This window comes from Esox lucius, chromosome 2 (genome assembly GCF_011004845.1).
Source record: "Esox lucius isolate fEsoLuc1 chromosome 2, fEsoLuc1.pri, whole genome shotgun sequence".
NCBI classification, from domain to species: domain Eukaryota; kingdom Metazoa; phylum Chordata; class Actinopteri; order Esociformes; family Esocidae; genus Esox; species Esox lucius.
This window is the reverse complement of record NC_047570.1, coordinates 37,993,527-38,019,052: the sequence shown is the minus strand read 5'-3', so window position 1 is coordinate 38,019,052 and position 25,526 is coordinate 37,993,527. Positions and strand designations below refer to the sequence as shown.

Here is a 25,526-nt window from a genome sequence, read left to right as displayed (position 1 = left end):
CGTATGTTTGACAGGTTAGAAAGGGCCTTTAAAGTCAGAGACATCCGAACTGACCAGGGAGGCTGAATGTTGGAAGAGATCTGGCGCCTTCTACAGACATTTAAGTGGATCATTGACCTCCATTTTAGCTACAAGCCTCTATGGGGATGGGCATGAAATTAATTTCAACTGATTATGAATAGCCTCTGCTAAATGACTGATATGTAAAGGAAAAACTGTACTGTAGGTAAAATGGAAATGTGTGAGATGTTACCACATACCCAGGGCATATTTAATGAATTAAATAACTAAACAATTCATAACCAAAAACATTTGATTAATTGATTCATTATTTGTTCACAGGTAAACTGTTTAAATCTGCATGCTTCACAAAGTACCTAGTGTTTGGCTGGTATTGCCTGGGTTGGGGACCGGACAGTTGAAAAGAAAAACTGGTATCATTATCAAGCAGGTGACTGGTTAGCTGAAACACACAAAACACTAGAATCATTATAACGCTTTAATAATATAATAGACATATTATGAAATAAGTTGTGAAAACGTAATGGTGTTTGTTCTTTCTTGAGATATCAGATGACTCACCGTTAGCTGTTCCTCACAAGACACAGTGTTCACATCATCGTAGCATCCAGGGGTATCAAGTGCAAAATCCACAGGGGTCAATATTTGTGGGGGAACCAACTCATCATCTCTACAAATTACATCTGGAGAAAAACATGTTGAAATTGTTATCTGAAAGGTGTACTGCTTTATTTTTTTTCTTCGCTCCCAATTTCATGAATCAATTATGTATACACAGAAGTCACGGGAGAGTCAAAGGCCAAACCTCCCCCTTCTGATACACATCCCAATGAACCCCTCGACAAGCCCTTCGGCCCGTTATCCCACCACTCAGAGCCAACAGAAAGTCTTAGACGGCGGTGGAGGTCACACTCTTGGGGCACAGACTCAGTGTTGGAGCCGGGGGAACAGTCAGCATGCCACAAAGAGGATCTGAACATCCAGCCTTGATGACACAGGGGAACCCGGTTGACACAGGGGAACCCGCGTCAGACAGGGGAACCCGGATGACACAGGGGAACCCGGATGACACAGGGGAACCCAGGTCAGACAGGGGAACCCGGATGACACAGGGGAACCCGGGTCAGACAGGGGAACCCGGGTCAGACAGGGGAACCCGGGTCAGACAGGGGAACCCGGGTCAGACAGGGGAACCCAGAAGCAGAGACTAAGATCACAGCTTCACTTGGAGAGTCCGTCTCATCTTATTTTAAAAGCAAAATGTGCCGAGGAGCAAAATGACAACTACTACACTTTAAAAAGTGTGTTCAGCAAGCGGCACTGTTTTGACAGTGTGAATTTGAGGTCTGAGTCATTGTGTATCAGCAGGATTATTGGGAGCTTTGTCTAAGATGGCTACGGGGTTAGCAATGGTGAGCAATAATCCAGCAAAATGTGACAAGACATTTCCAGCACAAAATGAGTGGACCAAGGGCCATTTGAAAAACAGATGAACTTCACCTTTACCACAAACACAGCTACAGAGCTGCTAAAAGAAACTGGTGGTAAAAACAGATGAACTTCACCTTTACCACAAACACAGCTACAGAGCTGCTAAAAGAAACTGGTGGTAAAAACAGATGAACTTCACCTTTACCACAAACACAGCTACAGAGCTGCTAAAAGAAACTGGCGGTAAAAACAGATGAACTTCACCTTTACCACAAACACAGCTACAGAGCTGATAAAAGAAACTGGCGGTAAAAACAGATGAACTTCACCTTTACCACAAAAACAGCTACAGAGCTGCTAAAAGAAACTGGTGGTAAAAACAGATGAACTTCACCTTTACCACAAACACAGCTACAGAGCTGCTAAAAGAAACAGTAAAAACAGAGGCGGTGACAGGGAGATAGAGAGAGGAGCAGGCCCCACCCAGCAGGCTGGTACATACATGATTACCTTGGCTGGAGCAAGCTGAGGCGGAGGCTGAGGCAGAGGCGGAGGCAGTGGAGATGAAAGAGGAAGAGGCAGCAGTGACAGAGCCTGAAGAGGAGGACGGCCTGTGGGATCCACCAACGGACCCTCTGGGGGCCTCACTGATCTGACAAAAACATCAGCAGGCCTTACTTTAGTCAAGATATCATGTCTTACTAAGTGGTTAAAGAGCAAACGCAGCAAGAATCAACTCTTCACTTTTGTGGAAAATGTCAACATGTCCTATCTTGCCCATATATTGGATGGCAACACCTCTATATAGACATGGCTTCATATGAAATCGACTTGTGAGAACCTAGCCACGAAAAAAAGCTAGCCAAGATAACAGTCAGTCTTTTTTCAACTTTTGTGAAATAATCCAATAATGCTTAACAAGGTTATTGGCTGGAAATGTATAACTAAATGTGATTATTAATTATTATGTTGCATGGATCCAATGTTTATATTTGTTTACATATGCAATTGCAAAATCTATTTCAAGGATTTGACAGACGGGTGTCTACTTGCCATGAGACATATTAATCCACACCTCTAGGAAACATATCATTTGGGTATGTTGTCAAGGCCCCTAGATTTCTTAATGACCAAGCACTAATGAGCAGGGTCTAATTCATTTTAGGTCTCTGGTATATTGCCAATATGGCGTAGCTAACTGCTGTATCCAGGCACTCAACAAGGTGCCCTGCCTCATCCCTTAGTGGAGATATTTCAGCTAAAATACCACACCATCCTTGAGCCCTAGCAGTGAAATACCTTACATACCACAGAGAAATTCAGTATATGGCAAGATATTAAATGGAAATGGAAACATGGCTTGATGGAAATTATTCCATAGTTCTGGTTTGGAACATTTAAATGAATTTATTTTTGTCAGTAATGGGAGGTGGAAGAAGTGGCACTCAGGGTTCTTTAAAAATAAAAAGAACAACATTTCTAGTTTCAGATTATTTCTCAGAAATGGCCACAAGGGGGACTAGTTAGCTCAGAAATCTGTCAAGATGAACCAGCAGTGACATCACTGAGTGCTCTGGTGTGAGACATGGCACTAACAGAGACACCAAATATTCAAGACAGTGATCATTGTTTGCAAAAACATCAGAGTGACTGGAGCTCAAACCACGACACTGAGCGAACCCACCCAGTCTACAGCACAAGATACAGGGACTCAAACCACGACACTGAGCTAACCCACCCAGTCTACAGCACAAGATACAGGGACTCAAACCACGACACTGAGCTAACCCACCCAGTCTACAGCACAAGATACAGGGACTCAAACCATGACACTGAGCTAACCCACCCAGTCTACAGCACAAGATACAGGGACTCAAACCACGACACTGAGCTAACCCACCCAGTCTACAGCACAAGATACAGGGACTCAAACCACGACACTGAGCTAACCCACCCAGTCTACAGCACAAGATACAGGGACTCAAACCACGACACTGAGCTAACCCACCCAGTCTACAGCACAAGATACAGGGACTCAAACCACGACACTGAGCTAACCCACCCAGTCTACAGCACAAGATACAGGGACTCAAACCACGACACTGAGCTAACCCACCCAGTCTACAGCACAAGATACAGGGACTCAAACCACGACACAGAGCGAACCCACCCAGTCTACAGCACAATATACAGGGACTCAAACCATGACACTGAGCTAACCCACCCAGTCTACAGCACAAGATACAGGGACTCAAACCACGACACTGAGCTAACCCACCCAGTCTACAGCACAAGATACAGGGACTCAAACCACGACACAGAGCGAACCCACCCAGTCTACAGCACAATATACAGGGACTCAAACCATGACACTGAGCTAACCCACCCAGTCTACAGCACAATATACAGGGACTCAAACCACGACACTGAGCTAACCCACCCAGTCTACCGCACAAGATACAGGGACTCAAACCACGACACAGAGCGAACCCACCCAGTCTACAGCACAATATACAGGGACTCAAACCACGACACTGAGCTAACCCACCCAGTCTACAGCACAAGATACAGGGACTCAAACCACGACACTGAGCTAACCCACCCAGTCTACAGCACAAGATACAGGGACTCAAACCACGACACAGAGCGAACCCACCCAGTCTACAGCACAATATACAGGGACTCAAACCATGACACTGAGCTAACCCACCCAGTCTACAGCACAATATACAGGGACTCAAACCACGACACTGAGCTAACCCACCCAGTCTACAGCACAATATACAGGGACTCAAACCACGACACTGAGCTAACCCACCCAGTCTACAGCAGAAACTGTTTACAGCAGCACAGCTTATGTGTTACAGGGTCCTCAGAGAGGATAGAAGTCCCTTGACTTTTTTTTCACTGCAAATTGACAATATCTACAGCTCCGGAACAAATTGAGACCACTGCACTTTTTTCTTTCCTTTCCAAAAAAGTTTTGAGTGAGGGACAGAACCGTTCAATTTGCAGTGGTCTCTTAATTTTAACCCTTCTGTTCCTCACTCAAAACCTTCCTTTTCGACTTTTTGAAAAGGAAAGAAAAAGGAGCAGTGGTCTCTTAATTTTTTACGGAGCTGTAGATTGTGTCACTAATATAAGTCTATATTGTATAATATCCAACTGGAAGTAAAAAAAAATTAAACATTTACAAATGAATTAAAAATGAATAGTTGTAATGTCGTAGGTGAATACAAATTCACACCCTGTGTTATGAGGAGCTTAAACAGAGTCAGGGGTAAACATTTGTTTCACAAATCACGTAATAAGTTGCACGGAGTCACTGCGTCTGCAACAATAGTGCTTACTCTGACTTCTGAATGACTAACGCAACACTGTACTCAACATACAATTATCTGTACGGTTCCTCGGGCACAGATTCTGCCACAAAGGCCGGGGACATTTTCCAAAGCCTCACAAAGAAGGACACCGATATGTAGAAGAGTACATTCATACAGGCATGTCAAAGTAACTCATTAGGCGTTGGATGGTTTAACAGGACATCCAGTGAGTATACAGACAGCCCTCCTTCCTAAAGGAGCTGACGTGCAAGAAGGAAAACTCAGGGATTTCACAACAAAGGTTTAACAGCCATGACGACAATACTGAGAATCAAACAACATCACTGTAGTTACTCAACAATACTAGCGTAAGTGAAGAGCTGGAGGCGTGTACAGACAAGAAAAGATGGTTCAATATTCCAGGGTGGTCTAATTATAGTTTTGACTTGAATTGGCTGCATAATCTATGTCAAGACTTGACAAAGGCTGTCTAGGAATGATCAACAACTACTGCTACTAGACTGAGCCTGAAGTAAAAAAATATAATAAACATAGAAATTGGTGGGCAAATCTTGTACAATCCAGGTATACAAAACACAAAGAGACCAACTCAAGAACAACTGCATCTGTATTAACTTGGGTGTTTAAATACTTTGGCAATCAACATAAAAAAGCGTTTTGTTGTTCCTGAAGTTGAGAAGATGTTTAGAATCTCAACAGAGAAGGATCTCCCTCAGTGCCTGGAGACGAGTATGAACCAAATCTGGAACAACACTGGCTGCATTGTCATTGAGCAGACAACTTGTTCAGTGTAGATCCACTCTATTGTCCCTGTGGTGGAAATTAAGGAGGATCCTCAGTTGTTGATTATGAGGCTGGAAAGGCGGAGAAGCATGTAGCTACTGATGCTGTATCTTCATTTGAGCCATTTTCACACAGTGACAGGCAATGGAAAATAATAACTTTTTTATATGTTCTGAAAAAAATATTAACAGGACAAATCAAGTCTGACTTTAAATTGTAAATTACAATATTTAAAAACCCTTTCAAATACTCTTCAGTTTTGCATGTCCTACTGTGCAGAATAATTTCCACAATGAGAATTATCAAATTACGATGCAACATTCGTACTGTATGGCAGTCGTCATAGTGATGATGAGCAGGTAGGTGTTTGGATTTCAACCAGCTGGCTCAAGCTTTGTTTAATCACAACCATCTGAGTCTTCAGTCCATTTAAAAGGCTACACAGAATTTGATTACGGTTATTAAGTAGAGATATACAGCCCTGAATCACCAAACACCTAAAAAATAAACAAGCTGTAGTCAGATTGACAAATGATCCAAGCTGATATTTTCTATCAGTCACAGGGAAAAGCCCAGTAAATAATTAGCCATTCAAAAAGCAAACAAATGGTAAAACTAAAAGAGGTGTGTTAATAACCACTTTTAGGACAATGTTTGTCTACAGCACACTGACTCCACCCCCTGGAGGTCCCAGACACACGCCAGCAAAACACAACGGTTAACCAAATTTCTCCTACCCCTGATTTCAGTCCAATTTGTGCTTATGGCTTTGCCACGTCACTGCAACTTCTGGCAGGATTGACAGCATCAAAATCTACCACAAGGAGTCGCAAGAGCAAGGCGAGCAAAGGCAACCCCCCCCCCCCCCCCCCCATTGTTGGTACGCTGAGAACCAGGATCTGAATACCAGGTAACAATGATGTATTCTGAAGAAGCACAATTCAGATGTTTTCAGAAGTTCTGCTAGGGCTCAAGTTTTAAGAATGTTCTTCAGATACCAATGATCAATAAAAGGTGTATCCAGTTCAGTTACACTACCTTCTTGTCATTATTGTTGGACATTCGGCCTTTGGCTTCTTTGGCTTTCTGAATGGCTTTTAACACCTCCACCGTGTCCAGCTCCTTCTCCGTCGGGGCGGAGCTGTCCAAACACACCTTCCAGACACGCAGAACCACATCAACAGGCAGGAAATAAACCAAAACATATTGTCAGAACCACATCAACAGGCAGGAAATAAACCAAAACATATACATCAGAACCACATCAACAGGCAGGAAATAAACCAAAACATATTGTCAGAACCACATCAACAGGCAGGAAATAAACCAAAACATATACATCAGAACCACATCAACAGGCAGGAAATAAACCAAAACATATACATCAGAACTGGTGAGTGTTTGTTCATACCTCTGAGGCCCGGTCCCAGAACTGAGCCAGCACCTTGGTTCTGTAGTCCGGGACGATGCACAGGGGATTGTCAGCCAGACTCAGCCTCTCCAGGCAGGGCAGGGGTCCGATGTACCGGACCTCCTCCAGCTGATACCACCCAGACAACATCCATTCATTATTTTCAGTTTAGATGGACCAAAGATGAACGTTGCTTTTATATTTATAACACATCGCATGAATAATTAACATGTTAGATTTTTCTAGACGAATGCACATAAATATATGGCCAAAAGTACACTGACACTTTATTCACATAATGAGCTATTTCTAGAATACGGTTGAATTTTTTTTATCTTTTGGTATCCACATACATACTGTCAGAATAATTAACTAAAAATGAGCTTATTTCACAAAGAATCCAAAAATGACCCAACAATATAGTTAGCACCTTATAGTATTAATTATAATAATACGTTATAATAGAGTTAATAGATGATTCTTCTTTACTGTGGAACTAAACTCCCCTGGGGTGAATTGCAAGTGCCTGCAATTGGAAAGTACGTTACGTTATCAGGACGTTTAAGGTCCATGCCACGGTAGTCAATCTCCATGGATGTGACCACAAGAGAACCTGATGCCAAGGTAGTCAACCTCCCTGGACATGACCACAAAAGAACCTGTTGCTACAGTAGCCAACCTCCCTGGACGTGACCACAAGAGAACCTGATGCCAAGGTAGTCAACCTCCATGGACGTGATCACAAAAGAACCTGTTGCCACAGTAGCCAACCTCCCTGGACGTGACCACAAGAGAACCTGATGGAAGATCCTGGCAAAGCATTATTCGTATTGTCGAAAAATCGCCTCAGATCAACTGCCCAACAGATTTAAACTGATCTTCAGACACCAGGTACGACAGAGTCACACCATCCATCGCTAACTCATTGAAAAGGGATTGTATGGTAGAAGACCAACTGCTGAGACAAAGGCATAAGAATTCCTGATGGCAGTTTGTCAAAACACATCAACATGCCACAATTCTTTTGGGACAATCAAGACTAATTATAACTTAAAGCAGAACATTTATTTATAGAAAAAAAAGAATGAAGCCTTCAAAGAAAACAACACCTCCCTCGCAGTCAAACATGGAGGAGGTTCAGTAAAGAACACCTTCCCCACAGTCAAACATGGAGGAGGTTCCGTAAAGAACACCTTCCCCACAGTCAAACATGGAGGAGGTTCAGTAAAGAACACCTTCCCCACAGTCAAACATGGAGGAGGTTCAGTAAAGAACACCTTCCCCACAGTCAAACATGGAGGAGGTTCAGTAAAGAACACCTCCTGAGTCAAACATGGAGGAGGTTCAGTAAAGAACACCTTCCCCACAGTCAAACATGGAGGAGGTTCAGTAAAGAACACCTTCCCCACAGTCAAACATGGAGGAGGTTCCGTAAAGAACACCTTCCCCACAGTCAAACATGGAGGAGGTTCCGTAAAGAACACCTTCCCCACAGTCAAACATGGAGGAGGTTCAGTAAAGAACACCTTCCCTCTGTCAAATATGGAGGAGGTTCAGTAAAGAACACCTTCCCCACAGTCAAACATGGAGGAGGTTCAGTAAAGAACACCTTCCCCACAGTCAAACATGGAGGAGGTTCAGTAAAGAACACCTTCCCCACAGTCAAACATGGAGGAGGTTCAGTAAAGAACACCTTCCCCACAGTCAAACATGGAGGAGGTTCAGTAAAGAACACCTTCCCCACAGTCAAACATGGAGGAGGTTCCGTAAAGAACACCTTCCCCACAGTCAAACATGGAGGAGGTTCCGTAAAGAACACCTTCCCCACAGTCAAACATGGAGGAGGTTCAGTAAAGAACACCTTCCCCACAGTCAAACATGGAGGAGGTTCAGTAAAGAACACCTTCCCCACAGTCAAACATGGAGGAGGTTCAGTAAAGAACACCTTCCCCACAGTCAAACATGGAGGAGGTTCAGTAAAGAACACCTTCCCCACAGTCAAACATGGAGGAGGTTCAGTGATGTTTTGGGGTTGTTTTGCTGCCTGTGGCACTAGAAGTTTTAAAGTTCTCTGTCAAAACACACTTCAAAAAGCACCCAGGAATAGTTCAGGGTCAAACAATGGACTGGCCCTTGTTATGTCAGAATTCAAACAGGTTCAGAATGACCTGGCCTTGAGAAAACAAAAGCAGAAGTTCAGTGGCCAGGAAGAATTCCCTAAAGGAATAATCATCTGAGGAACATAACGATTCATCAGTCATACCAGGCTCAGAATAACCTGGCCTTGAGAAAACAAAAGCAGAAGTTCAGTGGCCAAGAAGAATTCCCTAAAGGAAGAATCATCTGAGGAACATAACGATTCATTAGTCATATCAGGTTCAGAATAACCTGGCCTTGAGAAAACAAAAGCAGAAGTTCAGTGGCCAGGAAGAATTCCCTAAAGGAAGAATCATCTGAGGAACATAATGATTCATTAGTCATATCAGGTGATGAAACCTCACCCTACATCCTTCCAGTCTAGATCAGAAAATCTAATGTGTCTACATTAAACTACAATGATAATTCAGCAAATTTAAATTATAATTCATAATATACAAAATGTACAATATAATTTAATTAAAGGGAAAGGTAGGCCAACTGATAGAGGTGTGTCTCATGCTTTAAAAGCCATGACTGTCTGTGCAGCCCTGAGACTGTTAGGAAGGGAGTTCCAGAAGTCCAATGAAAGAAAAGGCACAGTCTCCAATTTTTCAAAGCCGAGTTCCGGGTTCCTTGAGCAGATTGACGTTGCTAGACCGTAGATGGCGCAGAGGTTCATGGGGGAGAGCAGGTCAGATAAGTAATCATCAATAGCTTTATAGACTAAAAGGATTATTTTAAAGTTAGTTCTTTGAGGGACAGGAAGCCCATGAAGGTCAACAAGGAGAGGTGCGATGAAGGTCAGCTAGGAGAGCTGCGATGAAGGTCAGCTAGGAGAGCTGTGATGAAGGTCAGCTAGGAGAGAATGTTTTTATTGTCTGAGGATCCTTGCAGCGCAGTTTTGGATGAGCTGTATTTTATTAATAGAATTTGCTGGCAGGCCCCCTAGTACTGCATTCCCATAATCAATTCTGGGGAAAACAAATGAGTGGATTAGCTTTTCTGCTTTTCAGTGAAAGTGAGAGAAGGTCTTAGGAAGGTCTTGGACTCCGGCAGGGCTGCATTTCTGAATTTCTAGGTGCAGCCAGGGGCCGGAGGGTGTCAGGTTTGGGGACCACACGATTTTGTCTCTGCTCTTTGCGGATGATGTTGTCGTGTTGGCCCCTTCAAACCAGGACCTTCAGCATGCACTGGGACGGTGTCTGCACGTTTTTGGTTTTTCCTATAAATGGGTTCCCAGTTCACACCTACACAACCAGGTGAGGGTCGAAACTAACCAATTAGTAACCTAATTAGTCAATCAAGTACAAGGAGAAAGCGAAAACCTGCAGACACACGGCCCTCCGTGGAATAGTTTGGACACCCCTGCGCTGGAGGGACTATGTCTCCCGGCTGGCCAGGGAACGCCTCTGTGTCCCCCCGGAAGAGCTGGAGGAAGTGTCTGGGGAGAGGGAAGTCTGGGCATCTCTGCTTAGACTGCTGCCCCCGCGACCCGGCCCCGGATAAGCGGAAGATGATGAATGAACGAATGAATATATAGACATAAACACATATTCATTTGTATTTCAAGCTTGTATTATTATTTCTCAGGGCCACATTGAGAACTGATCTGCTCGCCACTCCAGCAGTCTGAAAGCACAGTCAGTAACTTGTGACAACAGAGTTGGTAGGTTTGGTTTTCAACACATCGTTATGTGGGGCAGACTGACTGATAAATTACCCTTCCCATTACAAGTCTATTGGAGCTGAGGTCCCGCTTGGTTTATTTTGTGTTTCTTAATCCTGGTCCTGGGGACCAAAAGGGGTGCACTTTTTGTTTTTACAAAAGCACTCACACACCTGATTCAAATGTTGCCCTACCATGTACACACTTAAATGACATAATAAACCTATCATCAAGCCTTTAATTTTGAATCAGGTGTGTGAGTGTTAGGGCAAAAACAGAAATGTGCACCACTTGGGGTCCCCAGGACCAGGATTGGGAAACACTGGGTTAATTGATTAGTTTTCCTACCTGTCCTAGTCGGTTGGAGCTGAGGTCCAGGTTGACTAGAGAGTAGAGTTTGGAGAGGCCGGCCAGGCTGTCCATTTGGTTGCCAGCCAGGTTGAGTGTCTTGATGTTGCCTAGTCTGGTGTGGACCCCCTCTAATCCTGTTAGTCTGTTGTAGGACAGGTCCAGGTGGACGAGGTTGTACAGGTGCTGAAATGAAACCAGATGTTGGCTTAACATCTTCTGCTCGTAGGGTTAACATCCATCAAATAGTGTTACTGTAATATTGTACGTGGCTCAGTAATTTACCGTAATTCATTAATTAAAAGCAACACACCAAAAACGTCAACAAGATAGAGACGTCTTCTATTGAGGGTAAAGCGAAGTGTATCTATGCAGCTCTGAACCGTGTACGGCTAAGGTCTCCACCCACCTGGAGGTGATCCACCACTGACAGCTGGTTGTAACTGAGATCTAAGAATTCAACTTCTGGTATCAGTTTCTGAAAATCAGCACAAAGAAATGTTTGCTGAACGCTTTTCCATAATCAGACAGACAGTATACTTTTCCTGACCTAGTGGCAGCCAGGTAGTATGTTCCACATTCACACACACACACACACACACACACACACACACAGTCGGTCACCACAAGCATTTATTTAACGTCCATTAATATACAAACTGTCTTATATTGTTTTTGACAGAGCTGTACATTTCTTGTAACACCATACAAGGTCAACAACTGAGAATGTGTATTTTTACATTGTACCTCTGCAACCTTGTTGTCTTGAGTTGAAATTCAACACTACTGTTGTTTGCTCCTTGGGGTTTAAGGCCAGGTGTTTTGTAAAAGCACTTTGTGACATCTGCTGATGTAAAAAGGGCTTTATAAATAAATTTGATTGATTGATTGAGAAATAGAAAATCATTATTGGCCCTTATGTGGTCGTGTGTCAGAGAGGTTAGGTTATATAAGTCTATTTACAACCCTGCTTCTAAAAATGTTGGGACACTGCGTAAAATGCAGATAAAACAAAATGCATTCATCTTCTTCCGCATATCCGGGGCCGGGTCGCGGGGGCAGCAGTCTAAGCAGAGATGCCCAGACTTCCCTCTCCCCAGACACTTCCTCCAGCTCTTCCGGGGGGACACCGAGGCGTTCCCAGGCCAGCCGGGAGACAAAGTCCCTCCAGCGTGTCCTAGGTCTTCCCCGGGGTCTCCTCCCAGTGGGACGGGCCCGGAAACACCTTCCGGAACAGATGCCCAAACCACCTCAGCTGACCCCTCTCGATGTGGAGGAGCAGCGGCTCTACTATGAGCTCCTCCCGGGTGACCGAGCTTCTCACCCTATCTCTAAGGGATCGCCCAGCCACCCAGCGGAGAAAGCTCATTTCGGCTGCCTGTATCCGGGAACTTGTCCTTTCGGTCATGACCCAAAGCTCATGACCATAGGTGAGAGTAGGAATGTAGATTGACCGGTAAATTGAGAGCTTCGCCTTGCGGCTCAGCTCTTTCTTCACCACGACAGACCGATACATCGACCTCATTACTGCAGAAGCTGCACCGATCCGTCTGTCAATCTCCCGTTCCATCCTTCCCTCACTCGTGAACAAGACCCCTAGATACTTAAACTCCTCCACTTGAGGCAAGAATGCATTCATGTTGAAATAATTTCATCCCTATATTTAATTGAAAATAGTACAAAGACAACACAAGAAATATTGAAATGTTATAGGTTTTGGAAAAATATATGCCCATTTTCAATTTGGGTTGCATCACCTCTTCTTTTAACAACACTCTGTAAGTGTTTGGGAACTGAGGAGACCAGTTGTTGTAGTTTTGAACGTGAATCTTTTTCCTATTCTTGTTTGATATAGGATTTCAGCTGCTCAACAGTTCAGGGTCTCCTTTGTCGTATTTTACGTTTCATAATGTGCCAGATGATTTCAAAGGGCACTAGAACAGTGCGCTGATAACAAGCCGGATGGTCCCTTTCCTTTTTAGTCCAGAGGACGCGGCGTCCATGATTCGCAAAAATTATTTACAGTTTGGATTTGTCAGACCACAGGACAATCTGTCCATCTTAAATGAGCTCAGGCCCAGAGAAGGCAGCAGTGTTTCTGGATCTTGTTCATAACTGGTTTCTTCTTTGCATGGCAGAGTTTTAACTTGCAATTGTAGATGCAGCGACATACTGTGTTCACAGACTGTGGATGTTACTGAACCCATGCAGTGATGTCCACTACAGAATCATGTCTGTTTTTAATACAGTGCTGCCTGAGGGCACGAAGATCACAGCCATCCAATATTGGTTTTTAGCCTTGTCCGTTGTGTAGAGATTTCTCCAGATTCTGGGAATCTTTTAATTACATTATGTACTGTACATTCTCAGTGGTTGAGATCTCCAAACTCTTTGCAATTTCACATTAAGAAACATTATTCTTAAATTGTAGCATTATTTGCCAGCGTAGTCTTTCAGAGTAGTGAATCCCTCCCCATCTTTAGTTCTGACAGACTCATCCTCTCTGGGATGTTCTTTTTATACCCAGTCATTTTACGGACTTGTTGCCAATGAACCTAATTAGTTGTGTGATATTACACCAGGTTCTTTTTTTGTATTCATCAACTTTTCCAGTCTTTTGTTGCCCCTTTCCCAGCTTTTTTGAAACATGTTGCTGGCATCAAATTCAAAGTGGACATATATTTTTCAAGGAACAATAACCTTCGTCAGTTTCAACATTTTGTACTATATTCTACTGAATATAGGTTATAAATGATTTGTACATCATTGCATTCTGCTTTTAATTTCATTTTACACAGCTAACCAACTTTTTGGGAAACAAGGTTTATTGTATATTAGAGGCTAGGTTATAGTAGTATAGTAGGGACCAACTTATAGTAGTCTAGGTTATAGTAGACTATTAGGGACTAGGTTACAGTAGTGTTGGGACTAGGTTACAGTAGTGTTGGGACTAGGTTACAGTAGTGAATTAGGGACTAGGTTACAGTAGTGAATTAGGGACTAGGTTACAGTAGTGATTTAGCGACTAGGTTATAGTAGCGTGTTAGGGACTAGGTTACTGTAGTATATTAGGGACTAGGTTATAGTAGTGTGTTAGGGACTAGGTTATAGTAGTGTGTTAGGGACTAAGTTACAGAGGTTTATTAGGGGCTAGGTTAGAGTAGTGTGTTAGGGACTAGGTTACAGTAGTGTAGTTGGGACTAGGTTACAGTAGTGTTGGAACTAGGTTATAGTAGTGAATTAGAGACTAGGTTACAGTTGTGAATTAGAGACTAGGTTACAGTAGTGAATTAGGGAATAGGTTAGAGTATTGAATTAGGGACTAGGTTAGAGTATTGAATTAGGGACTAGGTTATAGTAGTGAATTAGGGACTAGGTTACATTAGTGAATTAGGGACTAGGTTACAGTAGTGAATTAGGGACTAGGTTATAGTAGTGAATTAGGGACTAGGTTACAGTAGTGAATTAGGGACTAGGTTATAGTAGTGAATTAGGGACTAGGTTACAGTAGTGAATTAGGGACTAGGTTACAGTAGTGAATTAGGGACTAGGTTACAGTAGTGAATTAGGGACTAGGTTACAGTAGTGAATTAGGGAGTAGGTTACAGTAGTAAATTAGGGACTAGGTTACACTATAGTGTCTCACCACCGAATGGTCTATGCAACGTATGTGATTGTGGCTCATGTCCAGGGTGGTGAGGGTCTTCCAGGTAGGAATGACGGTGGTGACAGGACAGTCTGTAGACACACCCTCCGCTACCCAGAGGGGAAACTCACTGGCCTCTGGGACCAGCAGGTCCTACAACACACAACAGAGAGGGGTCTGTAGAGATTTAACAACACTCAACAGAGAGGGGTCTGTAGAGATTTAACAACACTCAACAGAGAGGGGTCTGTAGAGATTTAACAACACTCAACAGAGAGGGGTCTGTAGAGATTTAACAACACTCAACAGAGAGGGGTCTGTAGAGATTTAACAACACTCAACAGACACAGACACAGATACACACAAACTTTAACTCTAACTCACAGACAGACACTTTGGTCTGTCCCTGCAGTCTGTCCTTTCAGTCTGTCCCTGCGGTCTGTATGTCTGCTCATTAAACCAAATAGGTGGTTTATGGTGATAATGGATGTTTGGACGGCATTAATACACAGTAAAAAAGAGAACAACCTGTATAGACAGGGATGTCCTGGTCTGTCATAAAACAGTACATTTCTAGTTGGTTGATGCCAACTTAATGTTAGTTTTTTTTTGCTTTTGTTCTCTTTTTTTACTGTGTATTAATGCCGTCCAAACATCCATTATCACCATAAACCACCTATTTGGTTTAATGAGCAGACATACAGACCGCAGGGACAGACTGCAGGAACATATTGTGTATGGGTTACCATCATGGAAGACACAGAACGGTGGACATTCAGTGTGGCCAGACAGGGTTTCAGAGTAGGCAGTCCAATGATCTGGGAGGAATTGCAGTCATTTATCTGGAAAACAAAGAGCATGAGACAATTACCAATGGGTGCTGCTATGCTAACAAAACTACTAACCAACCAAACAAAATATGGGTCATCTTCCTAACCTCTATCTGTAGAAGAGCTTTGAAGATAGAAAGGTCAAATGTTAGGCCGTCCTCTTGGATGTTACTGGTTCCCACCACTCCTCTAGTTCCTGAGATCTGAAAGGGGAAGTCAAGACACAATCCTTGTAGTTTAGAAAGGTACAGTTGCACTGACACACACATTTTAGCAACAGTTAAACACAGAAAGAGAAAGGCAGATGCATCTTGAATGAAATGCTTGAACCAAAAACTTAGTCCTGAAAATGTTCAATAGTTCATTAATAAATTATTAAACCAAAGAGCACTGAAAATCACATTATTTTAGAGCGGTGATAAATTTGAGCTAAAATATTACAGAGGCATCAGGGTGCACAGTAACCTGGGGAAATAACTTTGCAGTATTTTATATTGATGATTTCAAGACTTACTGAAAACTATGGGCCTCATTCACCAATAACTTCCTACGTTTTTTAATTAACTTGTTATTGAAAAAAGGGCTAATAAAAGTCTCAAACCGCAGAACTGTTCGTGCCTATGTTCTTCTAATGACGAATCCTGTTGTCCTCCTAAATTATAAGCGTGTGCCAGTTGTTCCTAATCAGCATAGGTAAACGGCCCACCAGTCCCCATAAAAGGGCATGAAACTACATTACCGTGTGAACACACAGAGGCTGAGTCACAAATCGCATACTTGCATACTAGATAGTACTCCAAATAAGTATGCGAGAAGATTATTATGGCCGCAACCATAGTACTCTGAAAATAGTAAGCCAAAAGTTCCTGGACAGTCTTCTATTTACCACAATCTGAAGGACAGGCAATGATACAATGTTTTTATCTTTTTAAAAGTCTACATAAAATTGCAAAGTTGTAATTTTTTTTGTTTTCACTTATATAAACTTATTAAAGCTTTTCATTATTATTCTCCACATAAATTTGGCAACGTACAAAAATTAGACAGACAATTATTCAGACAGTCAGTCAATCAGACAGGCAGTTCACCTTGAGGTATTTGAGTCTGCAGGTAAAGTCCAGGATGTGACCCATGTCTGCCTTGGCATCTCCACTAGAGCATGTGGGCTTCGCCAGCTTAAGCTGCTGGGTGATGGCGTACAGCTGGAGGGGGCGCAGCGTGAACACCTCTCCTGCCAGCAGCAACACCTCTCCTGGGAGGGACAGCATTATTTAGACTAGACATGCAGTCAGCATGTTTAGACATGCAGTCAGCTACTGACTGTATGTTACTGTACAGCATTAGTTAGACAGCTACTGACTTTATGTTACTGTACAAAATTATATAGACTGCCAGCTACTGACTGTATGTTGCTGTACATAATTATTTAGACATCCAGCTACTGACTGTATGTTACTGTACAACATTATATAGACTGCCAGCTACTGACTGTATGTTACTATACCACATTATATAGACTATCAGCTACTGACTGTATGTTACTGTACAGCATTATATAGACTACCAACTACTGACTGTATGTTAATGTACAGCATTTAGACCGCCAGCTACTGACTGCATGTTACTGTACAACATTATATAGACTGCCAGCTACTGACTGTATGTTACTGTACACAATTACGTAGACTGCCAGCTACTGACTGTATGTTACTATACCACATTATATAGACTTACAGCTACTGACTGAATGTTACTGTACAGCATTATTTAGACAGCTACTGTCTGTATGTTATTGTACAGTATTATTTAGACCGCCAGCTAAAGAATGTATGTTACTGTACAGTATTAAACAGCCAGCTACTGACTCTATGTTACTGTACAGAGTCTAGTCTAAATGTTACATAATGACTTGTTTATTTTTAAATACATCCAAATACCAGAAAAATATATTCCTTCATATTTTTGTATTTTCTTAATTATTTTCAATTCTGTCCTTGTATATTGCATCTACATACTCAAATTACTATAATTATATTTTAGTGTAATGGCCTGATTAGATTGTAATTTCTGAAAAATGCAAGCAACCTTTATGGAACAGCTCTTCTGCTAAAGCAGCTGTGATTCCACTGATTTCCTGAAGACACAGAAAGAAGAAAATGACATCAACCAAGACTTTGGTAAGGACATTCCTTTACATAGAAAGGCTAGAAGATGAAAGACTAAGAGAGTATTCTCTTCTGATCTCATTAATTCTGGTCATGTGTCTATCATTCAATGTCTTTCAAATTGACTAGCAGTAGAGTTCTGAAATAACACATCATAGTTCAAAATACAGCAGTAACATATTAAAGTGCAAAATACAGCAATAATGTATTAAAGTTTAAAATACAGAAACAACATACTAATGTTTAAAATATAGCAGTAACATATTAAAACATAAAAACACAGCAACAACATATTAAAGCAGTGTATCCCTTGGTTGCCATTATGTGATCTCAAATGATATGTTGCTTTTGGTTTGTTATTTGAACAATTACTGTTTTATCTTTATCTGATTTCCTAAAACTAAAACGATGTGATGTGAAAATTATGTTCGGAACAACCGGAGAACTAATTATCAATAAAAAGAAATATTACGACAAGTCAAAACATGCCTTGATAATATTTGATAACTGTACCTGCTATGAACAGACCATGAAATTGCACATGCCTGATCTGACCAATGTGCACACACAAGTAAAAAACTAATCTGATTATTGATTAACAAGACAGATGTATGTATGCATGCATGTGTGTGTGTGTGTGTTTATACTTACATATTGGTGGAAATGCAAAAAGCAAGACAATACTTTGGGGGCAGCCACAGGAAACGTGACCAGCAGTGTTTGCAGGTATACTTCAAGTTCCTTCTGACGTTTCTCTACAATACTTTTAGAATTTTTACCAATTATCTTCTTAGGTGGTAGTAAGGGTTTATCTATCTTCTTTTCAGCTGTGAGCTTAAGGGAAGCAAAATATTTGTATAATCAAGAAACGGTCAAAATTAATACATAGTTCCAGCTTGCATAAACAGAACAGAAAATACACTGTGTGGTGCAAGTCCATAACAACATTATTTTATGCCTAATTCAAGTCCATAACAACATTATGTTATGCCTAATTCAAGTCCATAACAACATTATGTTATACCTAATTCAAGTCCATAACAACATTATGTTATGCCTAATTCAAGTCCATAACAACATTATGTTATACCTAATTCAAGTCCATATAACAACATTATGTTATGCCTAATTCAAGTTCATATAACAACATTATGTTATGCCTAATTCAAGTCCATATAACAACATTATGTTATGCCTAATTCAAGTCCATATAACAACATTATGTTATGCCTAATTCAAGTCCATATAACAACATTATGTTATGCCTAATTCAAGTCACTTACTCTTTCGTGCAAGTCATGGAAATCACTGTACCGGTGTTTAATGGTCCATTTGTGATTCCCAACAGTCACCTCAATGATGTACACCTGGAAAACACATTAATCAAATCACATTTTGAATATGAATTCGGTCCAGTTTTATTACTGAACTAACCCAGTCAAAAACAGCGGTATTGTTACTCACTGTTTCTCTCATGGGTTAATATTACCCCACAAATTACTAAAAGAGTTCAAAATGATAACAACTGAGTTATTAGTAAACTTGTGATATGGATCGTATCAATATGTCCTCTAAATATTAGGAGAAAATTCTTATCGTTATTTTCTTACACAGTAAATATATTAGTATTTACCAATACTAATATATGATCATAACATAGGCCCCAGTAACAAATCTGTATCAGTGGCAGTCATCCGGTAGTACCATGACAGACAATTGTCCAGATACTAGCAGAGGTAGTGAGCTAACTACCTCTGTAGTAGCTAGTATTTGGCTTTGTGTACTGTACAACTACTAGCAATCTAAATAACTATGATGAACATCAGGACCAACAAGACAGCGTGAGTTAGCTAATTAGTTTTGAACATCATAAAACATGTAATAGTAAACTACCGGACAACATGAAAATGGTGATGTGCTTCACAATATCAGCTACTAGTTTACTGGATACTGGTTAGCTAGCTACCTAATTTAGTTAGCTAACTAACGTTGACTCTCACAGAGTACAACCACGAAGCTAGCAAGTGATGATCATGCAATTTAATGTAATGATAACAGCACAATTAAATTGTAGATCACGTGCAGTTCTAAAGCAGTTATATTTAGCTAGACTATAGTACGTTTAGGTAATTTGCTACCTAGCTACATTCACCTACAGTGTAATTTTCCACGAGCTCTGATCCAACGATGAAAACCTTTTTGTCTACATCCTCGGAAAATGCAGCCGTATCCATCTTGAAATCGCGTTGTCACATACACAATCAGATGAACTGGTCCGTTTCGTTTTAGCTAGGGTCCTCGGGGATATATAACGGTACAGTTCTGTCTTCAGGTGCTAGCGCGTTTTCTCCCCGACATTGTTGTGACAGATACCAGCTGCCGTCTGTTTCAATCCCGGAAAACTTTATTCAAAGCATCTGATTTGTGTGAACAGGATGCCATCTTGCCAATATCTGCACTTTCCCTGTTAGTAGCTTAATTAATCAATATACTAACTATTGTAACTACTGCACCTTTTAATAAAGATTGTATTACACGACCCATTATCAATACGTTTAGCATTATAGAAATTACAGTCTGTGCATAGTCGAGGCTGTCAACAGTGCAGCCCAACGCGAATGTGTTGTGGGTTCAACCACAAACTACCCTACATGAACGCTGACATTGTTTTATTAGTTTCAAAGCAACTTGCATTACTTTTGATTAGTCGTTTAATTTAGCTAGCCAGGCAATGATAATTTGTCTATTTAACTAAGTAAATTCGGCTAAAGTAAAAAAATGTACGAGCCATGTGACTATCATTAATTAATGCAATGTTAAAAGCCCCATGTAAAAATGATAACGCAATGAATCCAGAAGTATGGGTAGATAGCATTGATAATGGCCCAAATTACAAATATTGTATTTGTTTTATATAATTAGTAGGCCTGAATTTTAATTTCTCTAATAAACATCACTGGCCAGGAACACTTTTCTTTATCGACAATCTTATGTACCACATGCAAGTTTGCATTTGCACGGTAGAAGACACAGGCCAAACACAGTTGTCCAAACGTCACCCCCAACAATTCTCTCTCACGTAGACTATTGTTTACTGCTAAGTAGCCATCTTCAATGAGACCAAACATATGTTATGAAACATTTTGTTGTAAGACTAATACAACTGAGTATTAGCAGATTCTCATACCACTTTTAATTAGAAAGGAACATGATTAAAAACTCCGATTCATATAATCATATAGGTACCGTGTGTGTCGTTCGTGCGTGAGTAGTGGTGAGGGGATCAATATTTTTCGAGTACGTGCAGATGAGTACGTGACTCCGGTCGGTGAGAGGGCAACCTATATATTGATGTTAATGTTTTAATTATAATGTAAATGTTTTTATACTCGTTCTGTTACAAACCTGCTTGGAATATGACAAAAAATAAACTATACTAAACTAACTTTTACTGCAACTATAAACGTAATACTCAATTTGGGTCATTTTCCCAAGTCACGACTTAGTTGTTATTGCAAACTAAATGTTTGTTCAAATATTGTTTCAAGTGAATGTTCAATTTAGCTATGTGTTTACAATCTTTTGTTTTGGTGGGGTGGGGGGGGGTGGTCCAGAACTACTCTAATACTAGGTTGTATCTGTGACCAATCACGTAACAGTCTAACAGCTTCTTCTTTAAACCTGGATACAATGGTGTCAATACACTTTCATGTAGTATCTTCACACTTAAAAAGTAACTGAACACGGCGAATAAAAACAATGTAAAAATGCCCCACTTAATGTCATAAAAGAACTGGACTAGTCTATCAGGATTTTATTATTTCTCTTTAAATTCGTATACATTAGTAGTTTTGAAATATGTCAAGTATGTTTTGCTATTTTCATATTAAATTAATTAATTCACACAAATCACTCGTGTTCAGATTATGTATATTTTTTTGATAATTGTAAAGTTTTCTACTTCGTGAAACATCAAACACCCCCACGATTGTAGCGCAACAATGGAACGTTCCAGTTTTATATAAACCCCTCAGAGGCTGATCCAACGAGCATAGCAACTGTCATTTCAGGTCGGTAAAGTATATGGAAATAGGGTTACTAGATCGCTACCTAGATTAAGCAAAAACACACTTGCATCTGTAAGCTTTATCATTTTGTCTGCAGTCGTATTTCTAAAATAAAAAAACTATTTAACGAAAATAGAAAAATATAAAAGGGGTGTGACAGGTTAGCGTAGCTGTAGACGCGAGCAGGTCAAGCTGCCTGTACTAGAGGCACGCCACCAGGCTATGTACTCTTTAAAGCCAGTGGTCAAGAAAAAAACGAAGGAGATTGTAAAAAGGTAGACTTTTAGGGGTTTCCGAGTGGTGATCCACGAAAGTATACGAAACCCCATACAGAGGAATTACCATTTATTTGTTGGCAAGCCGCTGACAGCAGCGGAGAAGAGAATGTGAAGACCAGGGAAGCACGTAGCTGCGTTTCTAATGGTTTTCGAAGAGGAGATGTGTGGGAAGGACACGGTGATGTGCCAATGGCGGGTCTACAGTGACAGACCTGCCTGCAAAGACCAACAGAAGGATAGGCAGCAGTCGAGGAGAGGGGATAACAGCAAGCTTAGTTGGGCAAAGAATGGGAGAAGGCAGCAGGGGTATCGAGGAAAGAGAGGAAGGGTGCATGGGCATCTTCACCATCATCATCATCACACTCAACACCCTAGCCAGTTCTACAGACAGAACCGACCACCCCAGAGACCGCCTCATTTGATGACGTCACTGCGCCCTGTCAACATCAAGGGCAATAGGGCGCCAGGTATGAGGGCACCGAGGAACACCAACCAGTTCCTGATGCACGAGAAATACCAGATGATGCATATGCGTTCGGATTCCATCGGCACAGATAGTGGGTCTGACTGCGAAACCGACTTTACGGACATGGACTCGTATCTAGGTGTGCTGGAGAACGCCAGGGGCGCTCTCCTCGACAGTCCAGATATCGGTCCGACACCAGCAGCGCGGTTTGTCCCCCGACAACTGCCCAAGTGCCAACAGTTCCCATTCTTCAGTTTGGGGGACTTGTACCAAGAGGCGCAGGAGAGTAACAGTATGCAGTATTTCCCGTCAGAAAACGACGTGATGCAGAGTGAAGACTTCATGCGGAGAGACTTTAATGACTTTTGTGACACATTCAGTGGGACCGAACCACCCATAGACTTGTAAAGGGACCTGGTATGTAGTGTATATTGTGTCTATGTTTACATTAAGTGTATATCAGGAGAGAAAACATACCTCAGTTCAACAGGTATTTACTAATGTTACAATATATGATTGTTTTCCGATACTGTTTATGGTGTTATTGACAATGCCTTATTGAGGGAGTGGTTTACTGGGTAGGAGTGAGAGCCACGAACCAATGATATTCGTGCTCGTTAGATTATTCTAATCTAAGCACTATTGCTTGGGACTGTCATTGTCATGATCCAAAAATATTCAAACAATAAAGAACTGGTTATTTTATGTATGTCTGTTTCATTTTATTGTATTTTACACTGTTGTGCAGTCAAATAAGCAACAGTGGATGTATAATTCAGAAATTTGATTTCTTACATTTCTTTTAGTAGCAGAATGTATAAAATGCATGATGTTCACATTTTGTTAGAACAGAACATTTTTGTAGGATTATCTTTTGACTGATGTAAATGTAGTGTGGATTTGTGTTCTTGAATGTGTTCTAGAGTCTAAATGCAGCAACAAAGGAGAGGTGGGCGTAGCCATGGAAACATATTATTAAAACAGAATCAGAACACAATATATTACTAGGATAACTCAACTAAATCACATGATTATAACTAAATACTAGATTTTGTTATTGTTCTATGGTTCTATTGAGTACGTGGGACTCTGTGTACTACTGTGCTGAAATCCCCTTTGGGGGGATGCCATCTCTCGCTGATGGGATATTTTTAAACTCTGTCTAATAAGATATAGCTCAAGAGAGACCGAAGTATTGTCATAGAGCTAGTTAGAATTAAAAAAGTATCAGAGAGACCTTAGCAAGTCATTAGTTGAAGCAAAGCTAGACATGACATAGAACATTATTCTCCCCCCTGGCATATTCTCAATCAAAGGATACTTGAGTTCTGTGACAAGTGGAATCGGAGAGAGTTTGGTAGTCAGAACCACACGGTAATGAAAGACCAAACTCCCTTCTGGCATGTTGCAGAAATGAACACATCTATCATATGTCCATTAATTATCGTCCAATCTGTGTTTAGAGCGAGGTGTGCCAGGAATGCAACCTACGCCAGTCCCAGAGGTTAGAGGTATTGTCGACCTCCTGATGAATGACTGCAGGAGCACACATGGACAGACACAGTGTATCTTTACTACTGTAGGTTTTATAAATGCATTCCATATAAGGCCCAGTGACCCTAAGAGGGCCAGCCTCAGTAAACAGACAGCTGAAAGGAGCATTGTCTGTCTGCCTGGAGCGTTAGGATAGTGGGGAGGGTGAGGAGGGAGGGAGGGAGGAGAGAAGGAAATTAAATGGGAGGACAGAAGAGGAGTGAGAGTAGAGGACAGCCTAGGAGACGAGTTGTAGGGACAGAGTAGGAGGGAGAAGAGTTGCAAGGACAGAGTAGGAGGGAGTAGAGTTGTAAGGACAGAGTAGGAGGGAGTAGAGTTGTAAGGACAGAGTAGGAGGGAGTAGAGTTGTAGGGACAGAGTAGGAGGGAGTAGAGTTGTAAGGACAGAGTAGGAGGGAGTAGAGTTGTAAGGACAGAGTAGGAGGGAGAAGAGTTGTAGGGACAGAGTAGGAGGGAGTAGAGTTGTAGGGACAGAGTAGGAGGGAGAAGAGTTGTAGGGACAGAGTAGGAGGGAGTAGAGTTGTAAGGACAGAGTAGGAGGGAGAAGAGTTGTAGGGACAGAGTAGGAGGGAGTAGAGTTGTAAGGACAGAGTAGGAAGGAGTAGAGTTGACAGCCTCGGATACATGGTACAAGGGGAGGTAAAGAGGAGAGGAGGAAGAAGGACGGGGAGACGGTGGAGGTGAAAGGACAGAGGAGGTGGAAAGACGGGGAGACTGGGAGGAGGTGGAAGGATGGGGAGACTGAGTGGAGGTGAAAGGACGGAGGAGGTGGAAGGACGGGGGGACTGAGTGGAGGTGAAAGGACGGAGGAGGTGGAAGGACGGGGAGACTGAGTGGAGGTGAAAGGACGGAGGAGGTGGAAGGACGGGGGGACTGGGAGGAGGTGAAAGGACGGAGGAGGTGGAAGGACGGGGAGACTGGGAGGAGGTGGAAGGATGGGGAGGAGGTAGAAGGAGGGGGAGAGGGCCCATGATGTTTTCGTTACACACGTGACGGGCCGACTTTAAAGGTTTAGCCAAGTGAACTGAAAGATTCATTGTGATCATACCTTCAGTACAAAATGGCACCCTATTCTCTTTGCAGTGCACTATATCAGGCTGGTCCCACTGCATGACCAACCAAGCTGAAAGCTGGAGCACATGAGCAGAGTAGGCTTGTTACTCTACTCTGTGGCCAGATCAAAATCCCAGTAAGACACACACACAGCATCCCAAATACAATGCATGTTGTCACAAGGACAGTTCTTCATTGTTGGCCATAAGCGTATTTCATTTCTACATCACTATCTGATATAAAAGGCGATTTACTCATTCATTTATGTTCTAGGATCAGTGGATTCTCCTGAATTCAAATGTTTTACATACCTAATTGATTGTCT

General features: G+C 41.8%; 2 protein-coding genes across 4 annotated transcripts; one reads left to right on the top strand and one right to left on the bottom strand.

Moving 5' to 3' along the window:
• Positions 1-620: 620 nt before the first annotated feature.
• LOC105013390 (nischarin) lies at positions 621-20,747 on the bottom strand. 3 transcript variants are annotated; one of them, XM_029113390.2, is made up of 14 exons: positions 19,941-20,745; positions 19,068-19,151; positions 18,436-18,618; positions 17,705-17,753; positions 16,708-16,871; positions 15,727-15,822; positions 15,536-15,631; positions 14,790-14,942; positions 11,553-11,621; positions 11,144-11,329; positions 6,991-7,119; positions 6,618-6,734; positions 1,955-2,104; positions 622-704 (listed from the first exon to the last, which is right to left on the bottom strand). In XM_029113390.2, the coding sequence occupies exons 1-14, from the start codon at positions 20,016-20,018 to the stop codon at positions 699-701; spliced, it is 1,560 nt and encodes a 519-aa protein (XP_028969223.2). In that variant the 5' UTR covers positions 20,019-20,745; the 3' UTR covers positions 622-698. The 3 variants fall into 3 exon arrangements, with proteins under 3 accessions (XP_028969225.2, XP_028969223.2, XP_028969229.2); XM_029113392.2 differs by lacking the exon at positions 1,955-2,104 and having other exon boundaries at positions 621-704; positions 19,941-20,747; XM_029113396.2 differs by lacking the exon at positions 622-704 and having other exon boundaries at positions 2,016-2,099; positions 19,941-20,747.
• A 1,077-nt stretch (positions 20,748-21,824) lies between these two features.
• Positions 21,825-23,304, top strand: wu:fb55g09. The gene has a single exon (XM_010874907.5). The coding sequence runs from the start codon at positions 22,272-22,274 to the stop codon at positions 23,001-23,003; it is 732 nt and encodes a 243-aa protein (XP_010873209.1). The 5' UTR covers positions 21,825-22,271; the 3' UTR covers positions 23,004-23,304.
• The last annotated feature ends 2,222 nt before the right edge of the window (positions 23,305-25,526 follow it).

Excerpts from the sequence above, each read along its gene's own strand:
- LOC105013390 (XM_029113390.2), bottom strand. The coding sequence starts at position 20,018 with ATGGATACGGCTGCATTTTCCGAGGATGTAGACAAAAAGGTTTTCATC. Across the intron at positions 17,754-18,435 it reads TTTTGCATTTCCACCAATAT|GAAATCAGTGGAATCACAGC; the intron begins GTAAGTATAAAC and ends CTGTGTCTTCAG. Across the intron at positions 2,105-6,617 it reads CCAACAATAATGACAAGAAG|ATCAGTGAGGCCCCCAGAGG; the intron begins GTAGTGTAACTG and ends TGTTTTTGTCAG.
- wu:fb55g09 (XM_010874907.5), top strand. The coding sequence starts at position 22,272 with ATGGTTTTCGAAGAGGAGATGTGTGGGAAGGACACGGTGATGTGCCAA.